The sequence below is a fragment of the Chaetomium globosum genome, genomic scaffold, assembly GCF_000143365.1.
Source record: "Chaetomium globosum CBS 148.51 scaffold_3 genomic scaffold, whole genome shotgun sequence".
Classification (NCBI taxonomy): Eukaryota; Fungi; Ascomycota; class Sordariomycetes; order Sordariales; family Chaetomiaceae; genus Chaetomium; species Chaetomium globosum.
In genome coordinates, this window is record NT_165978.1 from 1,909,065 (window position 1) to 1,929,058 (window position 19,994).

Here is a 19,994-nt window from a genome sequence, read left to right on the forward strand (position 1 = left end):
CCTCTGTCGGTTTGTTTACTTTCGGAGACGCGGACCACTCACGTCGCTCAGCGCGCGCAACTCCTTTCCCGCAATTCATTCTTGTCTTTGCACTTCCACCACCCGAATCCGACATATCGATCTCAACAAGGGAATTCCAGTTCTAGAAAGAAGACAATCATCTGACCAATTTTCCACCGTCATAATTGTCTTCGTGACGTACGCAACACCATGCAACCTCTCGGCACCAGAAAGCGCAAGTCAGACCAGTTAGAGATAACTGGCGACAATCAGTTGGCGGCCGATATGGCGAGCCAGAAAATCCCGACAAAGGAGGGCAGTTCCCACCCCAACGAAAGCCCAGCCAAGAGGCAGCGAGTCGGGATTACACTTGCACAGAAGCAAGCACTCATCGACAACCTCCACCTCGAGAGTATGTATTCAGTAATCGCAGGAAAACGTGGAGCGCGACGCTAACAATCTCCACAGTCACCGAGCGCGCGCGCAAGCTCCGGGCCAACTACAACATACACGCGCAAAGTCTCCGTACGCGGATAGAAATTCGCGTCAATCGCATTCCCTTGTCTTTGCGCAAGCTCACGATGGGAGAGCTACTGGAGAGGTACTCGAAAGAGCCGCAACAAAGACATGCCGCGAATACGGGAAGTGTCCGTGGCCCTCCTGTCCCTGCTAAGGATGTGCCATCTCGACCGCCGACAAGAGGAGCGATGACGGCCCATCCGGTGAAAAGGCGAAGGTATGTTGCGCTGCGTCTCAACGGTTTGGTTTGTTATGGTAACAATCCCAACAGTCATGAAATCTCTGGTGGAGACAAGGAGAACCATGTCCAAACCCCTCAAAAGAAGATGCGCGCCCACACCGGAGCCGAAGTCGCGCGCCACCCCGCACATGTCCTGTCACCGACCACCTCAAACTCCAGAGTCGCGCCCCGGACAGTCGCCACACCAGCTAGGTCAGGCATAGCGCGCCCGGCCCCGACCCCAGGCAGAGCAGTCGCAGCAACCAACATCCTCAACAAGATGGTCGAAGGAGCCCGGCCAACCACACGCCCCCCCACAGCGGCAACAACATCATCTCCACGCAAAACACTCACCGGAACCGGCACAACATCCTCATCAGCCTCAGCATCCACCGCCGCAGCCGCCGCCGCAGCCGCCGCAAGGCGCAAACGCGGCGCGACAGTCTCCACAGCCGGCAACCCCCCCTCATCCGCATCGAGGCCAGGAACGCGGACGGCTCGCAGGGCTAGTGGCGCCAGCGAGACCAGCGAGGACAGCACCTCAACAACAATAATCAGGAAGCGGCCCATGACGGCGCCGCCGGGGGCTCAGCCGAAACCTCCCCCTTCGCAAACACCAGCAGCAGCAAACAACAGCAGCAGGGCTGCGTCGGGGAGGCGGACAGTTATGGGGGACGATTAAGAAGAGTGTTGCGGGGGGTGGTGCGGGTGGTGCGGCCGAAGGAAGGCGCCTGCTGGGAAGGCCACGGCCGGCGGCCGGGGGGGGTGGGACATCTTCGGCGAGTGGGGCGAGGGTGTTGAGGAAGCGGCCTTGATTTTTGGGTGCGGGTTGACTCTCGATTCTGGGGGGACTCGCAAGAGGGCCCTGTTTGTTATTGCTTGTTTCTCCGGATTGTATAGCATGGGTCTGTCTTTTGGGTTCATGGTGGTGTTGAGGGCATGGACGAGGAACCGGCATTCGGCATGTAATTTTGGAGTTTGCGCGGGATCACGGTCAGGATACTAAGCGCCATCATTCTGGGGAGCCGGGAGGACTGTATGTTTATTGTACCCCAATGGATTCACATGTCCAATGGGCCACCCCCAAAGATTCTGCGAAATGCTCCAAACCGCCCGCCATCCTCTCTCCCACTCTTCTAACCAGCAGACGCCTTCTTCTTCTTGTCCTCCACCAACTCGATATTGTCCTCGGGGATATCCTTGTATTTTTCCAACAAGAACTCCTCAATCTCCCCGCTCACATCGCCCTGCACCACGATCTCTTCCCCGCCGCTCGGCACCTTGGTCACGGACGCCCCAGTAGCGAATTTCTTGCCGAAGTCCTTGGCCACCTGGTCATCACAAACAGGTCAATAACCTCTCCCCACTCCTCCCCAACGTAACACACCAAACACCAAGAAACCAACGGCGGGAAGGAAAATCCACGAACCTTCTTCAGCTCCAACCCGAACGCCTCCAGCCCCGTCACCGACGTCACAAACTTGCGCTTGTTGCGCTCGATGCGCTTGATGGTCACCACGCTCTTGGCCAGCTTGTCGGCGTGCTTCTGCTCGGCCGCCTCCGCCTTGGCCGCCTTCTTGGCTGCGTCTTTGGCGGCGCGCTCCTGCGCGGCCAGGGAGAGGGAGGCGGTAGCTGCTTCTAGGGCTTCTGTTGCGAGGGAGGGACGGAGGAGGGAGGGGTTAGTGGGTGGTGGTGGTGTGGGTGTGGTTTGGTGAGGGTGCGGGTGGGATGACAAGGGGTGAGGGGAGACGCACCAGGCGACCATATCCTTGCGTAGAGATCGGGGTGTTTTTTTTCTAGCCATTCTTGACACTTTTTGGTGGTGCCGCCGTATTCGCAGTACTGGGGTCTGGTATTAGAGTTGGGGTTTGTAGGTAACAGGGAGCAGCGTGGTTCGAGACGGGGGATGTCGAATCAAGATGTTCGTACCTCCGGTGGCAGTGTGCATACTAGCGAGGCGGACGTTAGTTTTATGCTAGCTTATAAGAAGGGCTAGAAGCACATCTCAGGGGGTTGGACCGGCGGTTCGAGGGTGATGTCACACGAGCAACCGGAAAGTGTTTGGACGGAGGGGCAGCAACTTACCACCACAGTAAATAATCTCGCGGCCGACCGGCGTGGGCTCAGCCATGCCTAGGTAAATATCAAGCTTACTCCTCCTAAGGATTGAAATATGCACGAGTGGCAGCTTCTGGCGGCCGCTTTTGTCGTCTTCGTCGCGGGTCAGTTATCGTCGTGTCGCGCCGAGATGCTGCGGTGCCCCTCCTTGGAATTGATTGCGGGGTTCCTCTCGCTGGCTGGAGTGCTTTGCTTGATGGCGGGGCACCAAGGGCGGCGGCAGGCAAAGCAAAGCTCGGAGCTCCCAGAAGAATTTAGCCAATCAACAATCGGCAAAGCCATCAAGCGGGTCCATCTCCCGCCATCTCTCTCAGTGTTTCGAAGCTGCAAGAGCGGCAACCGAGCGCTTCCACTCGTTCTCTGTGTCGACCACTTTGCTCTTCGCCGTGCTAGTCGCCATCTAGACACACCGCGACCACGACAGCCGCCGTCATACAGATCACGAGGACCATTGCCGGAACGTAATCTCCGCTTCTTCCATCCCCTTAATCAAACCCGGTCCCATCATGCAGTCGAGACCAAGACAACTGGAAACGCGCTTCTTCGAGCTTTGTCTATGGAGACACGCTTGACGTGGCATCAGTCTTCTTTTCTTAGCCTGTAGCAGCGAGGTGCTGCTAAAAGAAGTTGCGGTCAGCAAACGAAACGATCTGCCGGATAGTAGCGACAGCTCACGTTGATGCGGCTATTGATTGAGCCGGGGTGGGTGTGAGGTCAACCATCTACCCGGGATGGAGGATCCCGTAGGATCCGCGATGCGATCGGAAGGCACGAGAGCTGTTCCCTTTCCAGACTCAGTCCTTGTTGCGGCCGTGTGGGTGTGAACGTGGGCACTAATTCACTTCGGCGACCAGAAATGGAAGTGGCACGGTATCGACAATCCGGATATGGATGAATGCCATGGAACGGCAACCCAGGTCAGCTAGAGGCACGGCTGCAGCAACGGATCGAGCAGAGGATCGACTCAAAGGTGTGTTCCCCAGCCAGGGACAGGGACTTGGTTCGCTCCACGCTGCATCACCAACCTCTCCCGGCCCGCGATCGAAGGCTACTGTGGATTTCGTGCATTTCCTGGTTCCTGCTCCACCCGAACATCGTCGCTTCTTGTTTGCAAGTTTGCTATCCAGCTTGCCAGCATTCCCGGGACTGATAGGGAAGTGTGTGTGGTTCGTCCTCCTTGACGACGAGCCGGGTCCAATCGATGGCGGCAACCGCCCGTGTAAGCGCCCAGTCAACCTCCTGCGTTACACCGGTCATTCTCATTGGCCATCACCATGGACAGTGCCACACCTCTTCACCTCCATCAGGAACTCGATTGGCGCGCGCCATGCCTTGGCATACCTTTTATCGAGTCGCAGCCAAGATGTCGTCGAGCTTTGAGTCACCGTTGATTCGCCAGCGGCCGCAGACTCGCCGTAATGGTGCTGCCCAACTCATCCTAGTGCCCCCCCCCTGAGCGGCCATCGCTGCAGACTACCCGCCACCAGGCAAGCACCCATCCGAATCGTTGAGCGCTATTCCTCGTCCGGCGTCCCATCTGCGCTTCGTAGGATACCAGTCACACCATGTGCTGTCCGTCCTGTCCCCAGGAGCGGCGGCATCTAGGCGGGAATCAGGGTTTGGCCGCTCATTAGGCGCTCTGGTGGATATCAGCTGGATTCTGACTCTTCACCCTCTCCTCCATATTATATTCCGGTCGAGTCACCTGTCAAGGCCCCGATCGGCTCCCTCTACATTCTCTTCTTCCGTCTTCTGCACACTTACAAAAATAGTGCTTCGTTGACCGAAGCCGGTCCTGTCCCTCCCCTTACCCACCCCTTCTTAATTACGGTTACATTTTCCGGCGCAGGACGTCTTCCTATCTTACTGCAGCACCTATTTCCATGCCTGTGTGACGCCATTTCTTACTATATTGATCCTTTCCGACAATAAACAATCATGTCCGACCAAGTATTGCTACCGAGAACCACGTTCCGGCCGCCCTCCCCGCTGGGTCGGAGGAGGCCGGCTCGGGCACTTAATCCTATAATGGAGGAGCCCGAACAGACAAGAGACTCGTTCATCGAGCGGAGGAGAAACAGGCGGTCCATCGACAAGATTGAGCAGTGGCTTTCACCTATGAGCGACCACTTTCCCACCCCGAGAGGACAGCACTTTCTCGCCGCCCCGGTCTTCACCACAAGCTCGTCCTGCGCGTCGAGCGACGCCGAGCCCGAGCCCGAGCTCGACAACGACGACGCCAGCTCGCAGGCTTCTTCTTCAAACCCGTCCCTTCAGTGGAACAACCCCAATAACCGAGACAGCATAATGACCGACGTAACCGAGTTTGACGACCTTTACGATGTTTCCGACGACGAAATCACACGAAAGCAACGTCTCCAAGCAAGCGGTATTGGCCGTCAGCGAAGCTCCCGGAGCCTCAGGAGGACATCCCGGGCCTCGATGGAGAGGCGGAGGTCGTTGGCCCCCTTGGTGATTCCTGAAGAAGCGACCGCCACAGCAGCTAAGAAGCTGATGTCACCAATTCCGCCAACCCCGCCATCCACAGTGGTCATGTCGCCTGCTCTCAAGACCTTTATGGAACTGCGGCAGTCACAAGACATCCCGCGTGTCTCAGCACCCCCCTCTCTCGACGGGAGCATTGGCTCGGAGGAGATGGCCCAGATGTCCGCCCCTCCGACCCCGCTAATTGGAGCCCGGGATAACGAGGACGAAGAGTGGTCAGGAGTCCGTCTCCAGCCAGGCGCTCTCGAGACTCTCCAGGCCCTCTCCGGCAGCGACTCCGAGTATGAGGACGAGCCGACCCAAGTTATCGAGGTACCGCAGGAAATGACTGAGTCCCGCCGGCGACTTCCCCGGCTCGTCACCGGTGCTGGTGTAACTCGGGCCCCGTCCCACCGACACTCATTAGCCGACCTGACAAGGCTTGATATCCCGTCACCTGGCGGGTTTTTCTCAGACCTTTCCTCTGCCAGCCGTCGCACGTGGAACAACAGCCAACCGGAGGAAGCCAACCCGCCTACTTCGACAACCGCTGAGAACTTTTACAAGATTCCCTGGGGCCGAACTGCGGATAAGGTCCCGCCGCCGCCACCACGTCCCCTTCACCTCGACGATCTACCGTCCACTATTGTCGAGCGTGTCATCGAGTTTCCCGCAAACGAGTACACCGGAGACCTCCCAACCGCCATCCGGGTGGAGGAAACTCCGGTGCCCATCACTGCCCGTCGAGTCCCGCTCACTCCGAAGCAGCCTGAAGCCCCGGCCTCCGAGACGGCAGTCGAGGAGCCCTTGTCCCCGGTCGATGTGAACGAAATCATTGCCGAGTATGACACCGAGTACATCACGAAGCAGGAGGAGAACGCCATCTCACACATCAATCGCACTCAAATGTGGTTGGCTGCGCAGCGATCCTATCTCCAAGGTGTAGCAGGCTTCTCCGAGGAAAACGAAGCTTCCGAGGACTCTGAACATGAATCCGAGCCGGAAGATAAGCTCGAAGTGCCATCTGTGGTCGCCTCCCCCGAGATCGAACAGGCTGAACCCAAGAAGAAAGCCGTCCGTTTCTCAGAGGTTGTCGTCAAACAGGACATCCCTTGCAACCTGCCCTCGAAGCTCGTGCGCCAGGAGTCCTCCTATTACCGCGCCTTCACCGACTACACTGTGAGAGCCTGTGCCTCAGATGTATTCATCCATCGCCAACCGCGCTTCGAGGCCCTCCAAGCCCAGCGCGTCTGTCTCAGGGATGCCCACCGCAACCAGCTCCTCGGGAAGTTCCAGCTCTCGGTGGTCCCCCAGTCGGCCAAGAAGCGCATGAGCACCAACGTCGTCCGTGGTGACGATGTCGTCCACGACGACCCGGAGAAGCTCCGCGCCGACAAGGAAAGCGAGGCCCTCTCACAGATGCACCTCGCCACTTGGCAGGTCGCTGCCACCAAACTGCTCAATGGCGGCCGCCTCATCTCCGCCCCCGTGGGCAAGCGCCTCGCCCGTCAAAGCTACATGGCCGTTACCCCTGATGGTCTCAGCCGCGACCGCGCTCGCATCCTCGACCTCGGCGGACAGGGTGCCTGTGACTGGGCGTGGCATGCCGCGCTGCAGTACCCCAACACCAAGATCTACACGGTCACCACCAAGTCCATCCGCCAGCTGAGCAACAGCAACATCCGCGGCCCACCCAACCATCGCCAAGTCGCCGTGACCACTCTCTCCAAGCTCCCCTTCGACGACGACCGGTTCGACCTCATCTCGGCACGGGAACTGCACGCCGTCCTCAAGATCTCGGGCGAGAATGGCGCCGACGAGTGGGATGCCTGCCTACGAGAGTGCATGCGCGTGCTCAAACCCGGCGGCTACATCGAGTTCGGCCTCCTCGACGCCGACATCGTCAACGCGGGGCCGCTCGGCAACGCAAAGGCCGTCGAGTTCAGCTTCGCCCTCCAGACGCTAGGCTACGACCCCAACCCCACGCGCTCCTTCCTCGGCCGCCTCGCCAACGCGGGCTTCGACGAAGTCCGCCGCGCCTGGGTGTGTCTTCCCGTCGGGCCCAAGCGGCCCCCGCGCCCCGTCGCCGCCGCCACCACCACCTCCACACGCGACTCGACCTCGGGTGCGTCGGTGCGCGTGCACCAGCTCGAGGCCATGGTGACGGGCTCGGCCGAGAACACCGCGGCCATCACGGGCGTGGCCGCCGGCTGGAGCTGGGAGCGGTGGCTGCTGCGGGCCGAGACGGAGAAGGCCGCGGGCGAGCTACGCCTCGCCGACACCGTCACCCCGGGCAGGGCCATGCACGAGGCCGGCAAGATGATCACTGACGTTCACGCCGTCGTCGAGGAGGGTCGCCAGATCGGCTCCTGCTTCCGTACCCTGCGCGGCTACGCCCGCAAGCCGAGGTCGGTTGTTGCGCCTGCCCCTGCTGTTGTGCCGGACGTGCCGGCCTTGCCGCTAATAGCGGATGCAGAGGGGTTGGATCGCAGCGGGTCGATTCGTATCTTTTTGGATACCGAGTCTTTGATGGGCTAGCTGGCGGACGTGGGTGCGGGCGTGGGTGTGGTGATGTGTTTTGTACATGGGCGGGCATAAAAGGGGGTGTCGGCCGGTTGACTTCTTTTTTCTCTTCTTCGGTCGCGGAGTAACAACCCTTTCGGACTGGTGTTTTTTCTTTTGTTTGTTGTGAAGTGTATATGTAGCTGCCACATAAATCGTTGTGATGGCATGGCCATCTGGATACCTGGAGGCAATACAGGCTGATACCCACTACCTACCAACTTATCTATCTTGCTTCTCTGGGAAATTCCTACCTACAAGTGTGATGTTGGTGATGTCCAAATCTTTTTTTCTCCTGAGACGCGATGCGTATTATGATTGTAAGTTCACGTGTGATATGGGCACATCAACATGGTCTTGTCAACTTTCAATTCTTTCCAATCTCCCCTTCTCTTGTCCCCCCTGTGCAACGATTGTCCCATACCCTACCCAGGTAGTACTTCGTAGTCTACCTCTTTCCTCCCGCTAAGCGCAAGTGATTGCGCAATACAAGTGAATCCGTCAAATCAGTCTAGGTGAACATTCATTCGCTTCTTTCTCGCTCGTTCGCTCCAAAAAGTAGACGCTCAGAAGCCCGCCCTCCCAAGGTTCCGAACCAGACAGACGCTTGCTCTTCATGTCGCTTGCTTGCTTTCCTCGCATCAGCCACACACATCAAGTGTGCTAGCGCCGCGATATGCATTCCCTGCCCATACCAGACCGTACTATGAAGCCCAGCAACTAGGATAGTGTTCTCGCGAAAAAAAGAAAAAAAAAAAAAAAAAAAAAGTGTAAGAAAAAAAAAGTGAGCAAAGTTAGACTAAATAAAAACAAGGCAGCACGCGCGCGCATGCTATGTACGCGCGTGCTGAACGAACGTAAGGTAAAAAGAATATGTACAATCCACGAAAGAAAATAAAGAGAATCAAAATCAACCCGACTGGCCAGGGATGCGACTTCCGCCGGCCAGATCGCGTCACTGCGAATCCGTATCCATAGCGTCCGGCGCCGGCGACCCGAGGGTCACCTCCGGGCGCAGCATCTGGTGTTTCGCTTCGATCGCTCCATGGCTTGGGGGCGGCTGGTCCGATTGCTGTGACTGGCTTGTGCTGGCGCCGGCGCTACTGGATCGCTCGACCTCCATCGCTTCCTCGTCATGGCCGGGAGGGGCGGTAGCTGGGATTGCGACCTGAATTTCGCTTTTCGGCTCGGGTTCGGAGGCACGTTCGCTATGTGTTCGTTCTGCTTGCGGTTGGGGAAAAGAGAAAGGCGGGGTTTGGGACGGGGTTTGGGATGGGGGCTGCGGTTCGAATCGCTGCTCCATTGGTTGTTGCTGATCTTGGTCGACTTGCATGGGGTCTTTATCCCCCACAAAAGATGCCCTATTGCGTATACGGTGCTCGTCACCGCTGGTCGCGCGGTTAATAGCATTGGCATGTTCCATGCTGGTGTCCCCATGGTCGGCCCGCGGGTGTGTGGGCTCTCGGGAACGCGGTGGTTCTATATCCATGTCGAGTTCTTTGCCTTTTTCAGTGCTCGCCGTCGTTGGAGTCCTCGTCGCGGAATCCTTTCTTGTGATGGCACTGCCACCCCCGCTGCCGGCCGTCCTGGGCGTCGACGGAACGATAACATTCAGCACGCAATCATCGAGATGCTCGTAGAACTCCTGGGCGGTCCCGAATTGACTTTGGCAGATGTTGCACTTGGCGCCGACCCCTCCGACTCGTCCAGGGCCTGCGGGCAGAATCATCTTTCTGCTGTTGGGTGGCGTCTGCTCGACATTATGCACCGCCGTCAAGTGCCGCTTGAACACGTCTGCGCGGTTAAACGCTTTTTCATATGCAGTTCCGGCCCCCGGGCAGAACGGACACACCATCGTGCCCTTGTAGTGTGTCAGTGCATGCCGATTCTTGTCGTATTTGCGTGCAAATCCCTTAATGTGGTACTCGCAAGTCTCGATAGGGCATTTCTCCGGCCGCTCTTCCATGTGCGTCAGCATGTGGGCCGCGAGGTCTTTGAAGACGCGACCGCACTCGGGATGCGGGCAGCGGCTGCGGATGGACGACGAGGAGGAGCTCGATGTATGCGGCGGATCGTCGCTCTTCAGCGTTGGCGTGGGTGCCAAGAATGCACTCTGCGCGCTCTGGATGATGATGGGTGGGGGACCAACCGGGTTGAGACGGTCGAGAGAAGGTGCTAATAGTGGCGGGCCATGTGCCTGCTGAGGTACCGGTGGCGCTGGTGCAAGACGCGGAGCTTCCAGGACGGGGGAGCGCCGGTGCGGCGGGGAGATGAAGTCGTGGACGGTTTTGTAATCCTGTGCTTCGTCGTCCCCGCTGGACCCATCGTCTTGATCTTGCACGTCGATCGACTGCCGCACCTCACGCATCCAGTCCTTTAGGATCGACATGGGCGGCCAGTCACCACTCGCCTTGCCGCCGCGGTTGGGGTTGAAGTGGGCACGCCTGAGGTGTGCGGCGGCATTGTAATAGGCACCATATCGTTTCTGGGTGACACAGGCTTTGCATTTTGCCAGTGGTATCAAGGGGTGAGGCGACCCTGGGGGATCCGGCGGCTGTGTGCACACCCACCTCTTTACCAGGGCGGCGTGCTTCGCATCGTTGTGCCTCCTCAGCTCGTGCTCGCCGCGAAACCCCTCTGGGTACTCGTTGCACTTTGTGCAATAAACTCTCCTCAGTGGCGGTCGTTGGTAAGAAGCTCGCATTCTCGGCGTGGCCACTGGTGATGTTAGCACACCGCCGGGCTGCCTCATGAAGGTCGGGCTCTCAGAGACGGTGTGCCGCCTTCCCGGATCCATTGTTTGCGGCGAAGCGAGCATGCGGTCTGGTTCTCCTTTGAAAACGTATACCTCTCTGTCTAGCTGACCATGGACGGCAGGGGCCCAGCTAGTGATAAGTGGGCGCATGTCAGGGAGGGGTTTCCTGATGGGCTCCTCGCTCGGTTTGGTGATCGGTGGGAGAACAATAGATCCCTGTCTCGCTGGCGACCGCTGCTTAATAAATCCGTTATAGTAGGCGCCCTCGATTTCCCCGCTCCCAAGGAACATGAGGAAATCCTTCGATGAGGGGATGCCGCGCTCAGCCCAAGCGTTCCTCCCCAAGAACACGCCAACCGAAAGGAGCAACTCGCGATCACCGTGCCCCATCTCCAAATCCTGCCCATCCAGAAACATCGGCGTGGACCAGGCGAAGGCGCTGACGAGCGCCTTGTAGACGGCATGCATAGAAGGCGGGTTAAAACGGAAGTGGGCGGCTCTATCGACGAGGATAGTTTTCACTAGGCTGAAGATGCAAAGAGCGATAAAGCTAGCCAGCCAGTGTTTCGGGTCGTGTGGGTTAGGCTGGGCCATCTGGCTGTCGAGGGATTGCAAAAACTGGACCATGCAGTTGTAGAGCACATAGAAGCGCCCATATGAATCGGCGTCGTCGAATACGACATGGGAAGCTGAGCTGTTGGGTTCGGCATGGATGACTGGATCAGGTTGCTGGAGGTCGTAAAAGAGCGTTTCGCGGAGAAGCAGTTTGGCGCGGTACAATACCGGGTACTTGGCGAGTTCGGCGTCTCGGGTCTCGGATAGCACGCCTGTTACTTTCAGGAGCTGCCAGAAGCTATACATGGTCTGGTTCATATTCCAACTGGCTGCAAGCACGTTGAGGATCGGTGGCGGTCTCTCGATAGGATCCTTATGAAAGGCAGCTCGGGTCGGATTAGAGGGCGGTAGGTGGGCAAGGTCCTCGGTCCACCAAAACCCGTCGTCGAAATCCAGATGGGTTTTGACCATTCTTGCAATCTCCGGCGGTACGACAAAGGCCCTATCCAAGAATTCGTTCATGTTGCGGCGAATAGCCAGGGGGGAAGTCATGGGGGTCTGGGCGTGTCTGGGGCCCATCGAAGCTGGCAACATGATATCGGCAAAAGCGGTGAGCGGCCCTCGGAGGCAGTCAAGAGATTTCCAGAAGTCGTTGCCCGGGGAAGTCGTTGGGTCAGGGCAGAATCTACAGGGATCATTGGAATCGCACTTGGAGGAGTTAGCCGGAAAACACTGGGCAAATCTAGAATCCCCACTCACTGGTTTTTGGAGGACCCTACAGCGCAAACATGGTCCGTTGTCGCGAAGGAGGCGAAGTTCCTCAATGGACTCCAACCGAGCCTGCCCCATGCGGCTGCGCTTCAAGGGCGGTAACAGCGGGTCGACCTCGGAGTCAACAGAGCCACGAGGGCCGGCTGGATACTCAGGGACAAAGGAGTAGCTCCTTAGCGATTCCCGGTGATCCCTGCCTTGACTACCCGTTGCCAAAGGGGCGAGCTGGAAGTTTGCGCTTGGGCGGGGGAGATACAGCGGCGAGCTCGTTTGTTTACTGTAGTCGGCTCCGTAGTTTCGGCCCGGATGCTCGGTGAACGACAAGGGCGGCGTACCTCCGACCGAGAGACCTGAATCTCTTTTTCGGGGAACGACATGTTCCTTGGAATGTTGGTCCCGGTCGTCCCGATGGGGGTAACCGTAGATGTAGTGCATACATCGGTCGTCCCAGCACTTGAACGAGTGGCTATTGCGGAAGCCTAGGGGCATGCTGTCCTTCAACCGCAACGCCCGGGCGACGGGGTCGTACTGAGCGAAATTCCGGTCCAGCCAGGCAGCATATCCCTCTGGGGCTTGGTCTCGGTGATAATGATACTTCAGTGCATCGAGGAACCGAGGGTCCTGGAGGTCGATCCCTAATAAGCCAGAGCATGAGACGGGGCGAAGCAGCAATAATGGGCGATGGATATTGGGGCTTACCTTGGTCAAGACAAGCCATCTCGATACACTCGCACTGGTACTGCAGTGCCCTTGCCTCCTCTATCTCGGACAGGGGAGTGATGTTGCCGGATAATTCTGCAGACAAAGAAGTTAGATCAGGTGGAAGGGGGTTGGTGAAAGTAAAAGATAGGATTGGGAGAAAACCATAGGGCCAGGAAGGTAATGATCGACTCACGGTTGTCCTCGGCGTATGCGCGCAGCACACGAAGCTTGTGGTGTAGCATCTCGAGCTCGAGCTTGACGTTGGGGCCATACTTCTGAGGGAGCAGGGCAGCCAGCCTTGCCTGGATCTCGGCCTGCTGGTCTAGCAATTGCTTGATGGCGGGATCTAGCGCCGGATCGTACTGTTGGTGCGGAGGAATGGGCGCGGCCGGCGGGGCACCGGGGCCGAGAGGTGTAGTCACGGCCGGAGACGGCGCTGTTAATGAATCGCGGTCCGGTCGAACAGAAGGGGCTGATATGGGAGGTAGCGACAAGGCCGGCGGCGCAAGGTTTTCGGTGGCCATGGCGGATGTCGTCCGCGCTGTCGGGAAGGCGGAGCGATGGGGATATCAAGGGTGTTGGCGCACGTACGGTGCAGGCGCAACTGCGGACGGACGCGGGTGTCCACGGGCGGGCAGGGGACGGCGTGGCACGGCACGGGCACGGCGACAGCACCAGAAGCAGCAGCAGAAGCAGCAGCAGCAGCAGATCGGCGGCGTCGGTCTCGACCTCAACCTCGATCTAGACCTAGAAAAGCGAGCTCCGAACGCCAGTGCCGGGTAAGCTGGCTGTGCTAGCTTTGGGTAACTCGAGGTGGACGTGGACGTGGCGGCTTATTCGCCCACCAACCAGGCTTCGAAGGGTTTGTTCTTCGCGCATCAACAACAAGGAGGTCCTCGAGCCAGCAGGCACAACATGGTAGTCGGGAACTCAGTACAGATAGCAGTGGTGGGGGTCCAACAGCGCCGAAATGCATCACAATCCCATAGTGCGCGGCTGCGCGGGGCGAATTGGGGCGTGCGTGCTGAGGGAGCTAGCTCAGACGACCCGGGGATCTGGAGCTGGCGTTGGAGCTGTCCGGTGCAGGTGGGCATGAACCCGTGAAATGCGACGGGAGTGTGAGCGGGCAACGACGAGAGTCTTGCGTCGATTTTTTGGGACCGGGCGTGAACTGAGCTCCTCACTTTTTGGGGAATTATTTCGACCATCAGAGGGTCAATTGGGGAAGAGTGGGCCGCGGCAGGCCGAAAAGACCTGGACAGCTGCGAACTTGGACCTGGAGAGAGGGCGAGGCGGCGGCAGATTACCAAAGCGAGACCCTCCCTCTTCCCATCTGCGGCGTCCAGCCCCAGCCGGGCTCAAGCCGGGGACCAGAAAGCCAAGCCTTCAAGCTCCATTCGGCCACCGCCTGTTCCACATCATGCACTTCACTCTCTTGCCTCTCTCCATTCTTTCCCTCTTTTCTCCCCCAGCTGAGCACTGTCTGAGACTGCTGAGGTGTCCCTTCCCTCCGCCTGGCAGTTGCGACCCCGCTTCCTCGCATTACCTCAAAGCCCCTTCCAGGTTTGTGTTCTGTCGCCCTCGGGCTCCCACTGCACCATCGCACCTGTAAAAAACCGCGCGAATCGACCCGCACACTCCGCATGGGGACGGACCGAGGGGACCCTTCTTCGGGCGGCCGGGCAATTGACTGGACGCTCCATCAGCCCCACAGTTTGAGTGAGGCAGAACATGGCGCTTTACCCGGAAAGGCTTAGCCTCCTGGTGCAAATCAGCCAGGGTCGAGAAGACCGTTGGAAGGTGCAACGTGAGCCGGCCTGGCTCTGTGACTGATGGAGAGCCAAGGGCGCGACTGGTCAGTCAGCTGCAAACAGGGCGGCCCCCCACTTGCTTCCAGGTTGATTCCTCACATCGCCAGCCGTTGAGGTTGAGGTTGATCCAGCTTGCGAACCTGCCGTTCAGTTCTCTTTTTTTTCCTTTCTTTTTTTTTATGGAACCCGGCGCCCGGCGTTACAGTTTTCGCCGCGGAGTTAGTGTCGCAAACACGCACATTGCCTAACTACCAAATAACTACGCAGCAGCACGCGAGTCGGATGGATAAAGCAGCTCGGACCAGCCGAAGCAGAAGCTGCCGTCATCACGCCGGGAGAATGCAAGCCAGCTGTGCTCGATGAACTGCGGGCTGGGATGCAGTCTGCAGTCCCAAACCAGAGAACCAGGCGCTCTCTCTACCGACAGGCGATCCCACCCTGACGCATCGTCTGTCCCATTGATGTTCCGACCAGCCCCTCAAGCTGATTCGTCGTCGCGAGCATATTACTGCGGGGACTGACTGACGAGATGAAGGGACAGTATTCCGCTTCGACGAGCGAAATTTCTTTCCGCTATTGCAAGTACTTCGTCGCCATAGAAAGATGATCCCTAACCACCAGAGTTTTCGGCTTTCTTGGTCCAAGCCGAGACTCGGGCCCGCTTTCGCAACGACCTGGCCTCCTGGCTCATCGCATCGTTCCTCGGTTTCGGGCCCTGGTTGCCCTTCTCCACGCATTTTCAACGGCGTGACATCGGGCGGGAAACATCATTGGGGGGGCTTCTTGGTCCCCCGCCCCATCAGCCTGGCGTTTGCAGCTCTTGCAGCTCGGAGTGGCCCGCGCGTCGAGTGCGCGAGTACGTACACATGTAACACAGCTTCCACATCGGCCCAGAGATGTCCACCACAGCCGTTCGCAGGGTGAAAGATTGCATGCTTCAACATCGGCCCACATGGGCCATGCCCACGATGCTCGGCGAAGTACGAAGTAACTCCACAGTGAGTAACTAAGGTGCACAGTGGGCGCTGGTCTCTCATGCTTGGGCCAAAAGGAACTGGGTCGTCTACATACAAGTACAGAACTCACCCATGAGCTTTTCAAGCTCAATAAACAACGACAACGGCGGCGACGGCAGCTTGATGATTCCAGAGGCAAGACGGTGCCTCACAGAGCAAGCTACCCCTCCTCCGACCGTTGCCGGGATTGTCGGACTGGGCAATTAATGTGACGGGAAGCTTGCAGCTAGTGTAACTCATGGCCCCGTCTCCCAAACCAGCGGCTGGCGAGTGAGAACTGGCGAGTCAAGGCGAAATCCATGGTCTTGAGTGAGCTCCCTTCGGTTGCACCGAACAAACGGCAGTGAGGGCGCCGATGTGCTCCGATGCTCCGACTTGGGAAGGCGCTCTCACAGAATCACACCTCACACAAGAAACCACGCACGGCCCCTCTGGACAAACGATCTGTCGTCGAATTAGAGCGAGCGACCACCCTCCTTCACGGCCAGACAGCCCGGTCGTTATCAGCAGGCTCTCGGCGTCTTGATTTTCAGTGGTTGGCCAGCTGTAGGAGAGAGGGACCCTGGTCGTCCCAGCCATCCCTCATGGGTTGCAAGACACACCAATGGCCTGGCCGCTCTGGTGTCCCACGCGTCCTCGACTGACGGTGCAAGGCGTCCGCACAGCCCGTCCACTTTGGGTTTAGATCAGTTCGCCCTGCTCCTCAGCTTTATTCAGCCGGTTCGCCTTGCTCTCTTCGTCGAAACTCGTGGTGGCCGAGCCCCTCGTTAGTGAACTCAGAGGCCTTGCGGCTGAGACTTAGTATTTGACTTTCTCATATTGTAGGATCTAGCAAGGCCCAGATCTCGTGTGGCTTCCACCACCCTCCTCCATCAACAGAGCCATTATCATTTCGAGGGTGTGGCGCGCTGATGATGGTGAAGGCGTCCGTGCCAAGTGGTCCCGGGGAAAAGGCCTGGCATTCCGAGCCCAAACTATTTGGAACCCCCCCGGTTTTTAGGCTACGGAACCTCCGAGCTCCCCTTAGTGACCTTTTACACTTTGGATGAACATTTGGAGGGACGGAGAAGGATATAAGACAAGTTGGTTCGCCTAGTTTCCATGAAGGCGGCCATAGCTTGGTGTGTAGAATAACTCAGTTCAACGAATACCGCAATCATGCCTTTTTCTGCTCCTTACCTCGTTCAAACCAACTTGCTGGCGCTGGGCGTAACCGCCCTCCTTGTTTGCGCAGCTATTGTGTTTATGGCTCGTCGCCGCCAGGCCAGCAGACTAGGTATGTCTATACTCAGACTCGTTCTTTTTCTCTAAACGAGTTTCTTCCGGTTTTACCATTCCCATACCGTTACCGTCTCTGTTCAGCTACGCTTGATATTTATTCTATTTTTCTTTATTTATGTTATTGAACACCCCCCTTCTCCTTCCACAACCTACTCAACGCAACAACGCAGGATACCCAATCCCTAACATCCTCCCAGCAACCAGTTCTTAACAAAACGACCGCCAAACCAACCCTGCCCCTCATGTCAGGGACACACAACCCCTCGACAACCGCGCCGGCAACGCAAACCAAACCGATCCCCATCCCCACCCCCAAACCCACCTCCAACAACCGAATCCAAACCCCCACCCCATCCTCCTCCATCTCCCTATCCACCACACCCGCATCCACAAAACCAACCAACCCCAACCCCGCCCCAATCTCATCCGCAACAGCCTCACCCCCAGCCGCGACCATCTTCCCCTGGCGCACCTCCCCCTCCCCCTTCAGCAACAGCAACAGCAACAGCAACAGCAACAGCAACAACAACAACACCCACCTTTACCAGCACCAGCACCAGCACCAGCACCAGCACCAGCACCTAGGCCTAGCAGCAGCCGCCGCTGCCGTCCGTCGCCGATCAAGCAGCACACCGTCCTTGCTGTGTTTGCCGATGTCCGTGCCGGTGACGGATTCGGTGCTGGGTCGGAAGGGGTCGGCGTGTAGACGGTGGTCGACGGATGAGGGGGTGAGTGGGGGAGGGATGGCTAATGGCGAATGGTTGATGGAGGGATGGTTGATGAAGGGATGTTTGGGTGTATGCACGAGGAGTTTGTGGTGGGCTAGATTGAGGTTGGGTTCAGTACTTGCTTCATATATACAATCTCAATCAAAAATATAGACGTAGCGCCTCTAGTTATCACCATTCCCTTTCCGGTGCTGTGTCTACTAGTAACGTGTAAGCAGTGAACCCCCGGGCGGTTCTAGGCCCCAATGACAGGACCGAGGTCGACCCTTGTTAGTCAAAAACGTTGGTCTGTACGGTTGTTGCGTCTGTACCGGTTCTAGTAGTATATCAACACTTCCTCCGATAGAACAACTAAGCTCCGTCCTAAATTTGAGGAACGGGTGCCTCGCCGGCCACTTGATGTTTGACGAGTGGACAATTAGACATCATTTGCCAACTATTTTGGATCTACAAATAAGCCGTCTCGAATATCATGAAATACATCACTAGCCCGTCTTCAAAAGAGCGGCTGAAGCCGGGTTTCGACGGATTTCCACACCTTGCTCAGAGCAAGCTGTGTGACTAGGTGTTGCATAATGTGCGACTGCGTGCTGCATGATTTTGTGACGAGTCAAGCGTTGAAGCCCATGACTTGACCCAAATCCAAGCACGATCATACATCGGCAAGTCATGTCTCTCTTAATCCAGGGAGGAACAGGCGTCACCTGCATGCTATTCCAAGGTGTGATTCTGATCCTGTGAAGCAAGGGAAGCGGGGCCCAACTGAGACACGACTAGCGATACCTACATATACCGGATGAGACCGACTCTACGTCATACCGGTGCTCCTCGGCTGATGAGATGACTGGACGAGGAACCCGGTGCGCCGAGATCAGATCCGCCCTGATCTGGGTTGCACATCAAGCAGCTATACTATTCCAGGATATCGCATCGGCTGTTTCCTGCTTTGGGGCGTCGGGCACACGACACAATGCCCTGATCACAACGCGTAAGTCGGCGAAGCAGTTACAGCAGTCGCAGAGGTCCTGCTCCGACATGAATCAAGGGAGTTGTGCTGCAGGATGATCTGCATCGGGTTTGGGTTGGGCATCCCTAAAAGGGTTTCCCGAGGGGTTTGCAACCCGACATGGCACAACCCGGCGACGGGCGCGGAAATGTAGCCGATTTAAACCATAGGAAAGCGTCACAGCAAGGCGCTCGGAATTCCCTCAAACGTACGGCTAGATAATCTAGCAACTAGCTATGAGCAATCACGGGACACGGGGAGAAGAAGTCCTTAGACGCGGCGCTGGTTGCGAATGATGTTTTTTCGAATGCGGAGAAAAAGAAAAATTGTTGCAGCTCTCGAAAATTTCCGAGTTTAGGGGTCCAGACACACAGTGCGGTAACTGTCTGGATGATGCAAATACACACCGTGTGTTGCGACTGGCGGCAGACAGGGAACCGCGGGCCAAAGTAAAGCCAAACTACCTAGGTTGATGGAAGCCAAAAAAAAAAAAAAAAGAAAGAGAAAGATGTGAAGAAAACCGAGCAAAGAAAGTCAAGAGGAAAGAATCTGGTGAGATGTAATAGATAGAGTAACCACAGAGGCTTTTGGTTTCCGAACAGTATCTTCCCGTCAATATAGTCGAAGATTGAGTCGTGATGTGTCCTGGGAGTTCGGCATTTGTTGGATATTGGTGGGGTGGCAGAGGATCGGAGTCGCATCTGGGGATCAGCGCCAGTGGGTCACCACAAACTCACAAAATGGTCTTTCTCATAACCAGCTTGCCAACCCCGAGGCCTCCTCACCCGCGGTCAAACAAGTTTGGAGACTGACACGAATTTCGTCCGAGGCCGACGACCCTGAAGACCCTGAAGCCCGAACCAAGACCCACCGAGGTGATCCCTTCTCTGACTCCTGCAATGAGCGATCATCAAGTACGGCCACACGACTGGTTGCCTTCCCCGTCGCATTTGACCAACCCCGCGACGAGATAGAGTTGCCGCACAAAAATCGACACAGACAGGCAGATGACCAGTTTGGTCATGTCAGCTCCCACCCAAAGGGCTGCCCACATGTCTCAGCCATGGCCGCCGAAGCACCCTGAGGGCTGCGCGGTGGCCAACACGTGGGAATGATGCTCGAAGGATATTGGTTCCTTGGCTGTTTTCAGCCTCGCAGCGAGGCGCGCAGTTAGGAGCGAAGATGGAACACAAATGCGGGTGGGTGATCAGCAAAGCGATTCGGTGTCGGGAAATCGCAGTCGTGTGGCCGTCAAGTCATAACCCCCGCGGGGGGGCAGCAAGGTTCTCATTGTTCTGTCCGCATGCGCATATATACAAGATGGGAATAGTTGCCTGTGGGCGTTTGGAAGGAACGCCCCTTTGCTTGTTCTCCCTTTCAGATCTCCTGTCATCGCATCCACGACGACATCGCTGTGATCGACACCCCAAGACGCCCGACTCGACTCGGTGGACTCCCAGTGACTC

The 19,994-nt window shown here is 57.4% G+C and overlaps 6 protein-coding genes across 6 annotated transcripts; 4 read left to right on the plus strand and 2 right to left on the minus strand.

Annotated features, from left to right (window-relative positions):
- Positions 1-210: 210 nt before the first annotated feature.
- On the plus strand, positions 211-1,421 carry CHGG_05917 (uncharacterized protein; the record flags this gene model as incomplete). Its single annotated transcript, XM_001222011.1, has 2 exons — positions 211-412; positions 469-1,421. The coding sequence occupies 2 exons, from the start codon at positions 211-213 to the stop codon at positions 1,419-1,421; spliced, it is 1,155 nt and encodes a 384-aa protein (XP_001222012.1).
- Positions 1,422-1,875: 454 nt separating this feature from the next.
- CHGG_05918 (uncharacterized protein) lies at positions 1,876-2,870 on the minus strand (the record flags this gene model as incomplete). Its single annotated transcript, XM_001222012.1, has 5 exons — positions 1,876-2,070; positions 2,169-2,386; positions 2,494-2,581; positions 2,669-2,688; positions 2,825-2,870. The coding sequence occupies 5 exons, from the start codon at positions 2,868-2,870 to the stop codon at positions 1,876-1,878; spliced, it is 567 nt and encodes a 188-aa protein (XP_001222013.1).
- Positions 2,871-4,795: 1,925 nt separating this feature from the next.
- CHGG_05919 (uncharacterized protein) lies at positions 4,796-7,879 on the plus strand (the record flags this gene model as incomplete). Its single annotated transcript, XM_001222013.1, has 1 exon — positions 4,796-7,879. One exon carries the CDS (start codon positions 4,796-4,798, stop codon positions 7,877-7,879), a length of 3,084 nt encoding a protein of 1,027 aa, XP_001222014.1.
- Positions 7,880-8,858: 979 nt separating this feature from the next.
- CHGG_05920 (uncharacterized protein) lies at positions 8,859-13,210 on the minus strand (the record flags this gene model as incomplete). The annotated part of the gene is made up of 3 exons (XM_001222014.1): positions 8,859-12,619; positions 12,684-12,779; positions 12,880-13,210. The coding sequence occupies 3 exons, from the start codon at positions 13,208-13,210 to the stop codon at positions 8,859-8,861; spliced, it is 4,188 nt and encodes a 1,395-aa protein (XP_001222015.1).
- Positions 13,211-14,417: 1,207 nt separating this feature from the next.
- On the plus strand, positions 14,418-14,787 carry CHGG_05921 (uncharacterized protein; the record flags this gene model as incomplete). The annotated part of the gene is made up of 2 exons (XM_001222015.1): positions 14,418-14,493; positions 14,768-14,787. The coding sequence occupies 2 exons, from the start codon at positions 14,418-14,420 to the stop codon at positions 14,785-14,787; spliced, it is 96 nt and encodes a 31-aa protein (XP_001222016.1).
- A 1,884-nt stretch (positions 14,788-16,671) lies between these two features.
- CHGG_05922 (uncharacterized protein) lies at positions 16,672-17,500 on the plus strand (the record flags this gene model as incomplete). Its single annotated transcript, XM_001222016.1, has 2 exons — positions 16,672-16,793; positions 17,230-17,500. 2 exons carry the CDS (start codon positions 16,672-16,674, stop codon positions 17,498-17,500), a joined length of 393 nt encoding a protein of 130 aa, XP_001222017.1.
- Between the last annotated feature and the right edge of the window lie 2,494 nt (positions 17,501-19,994).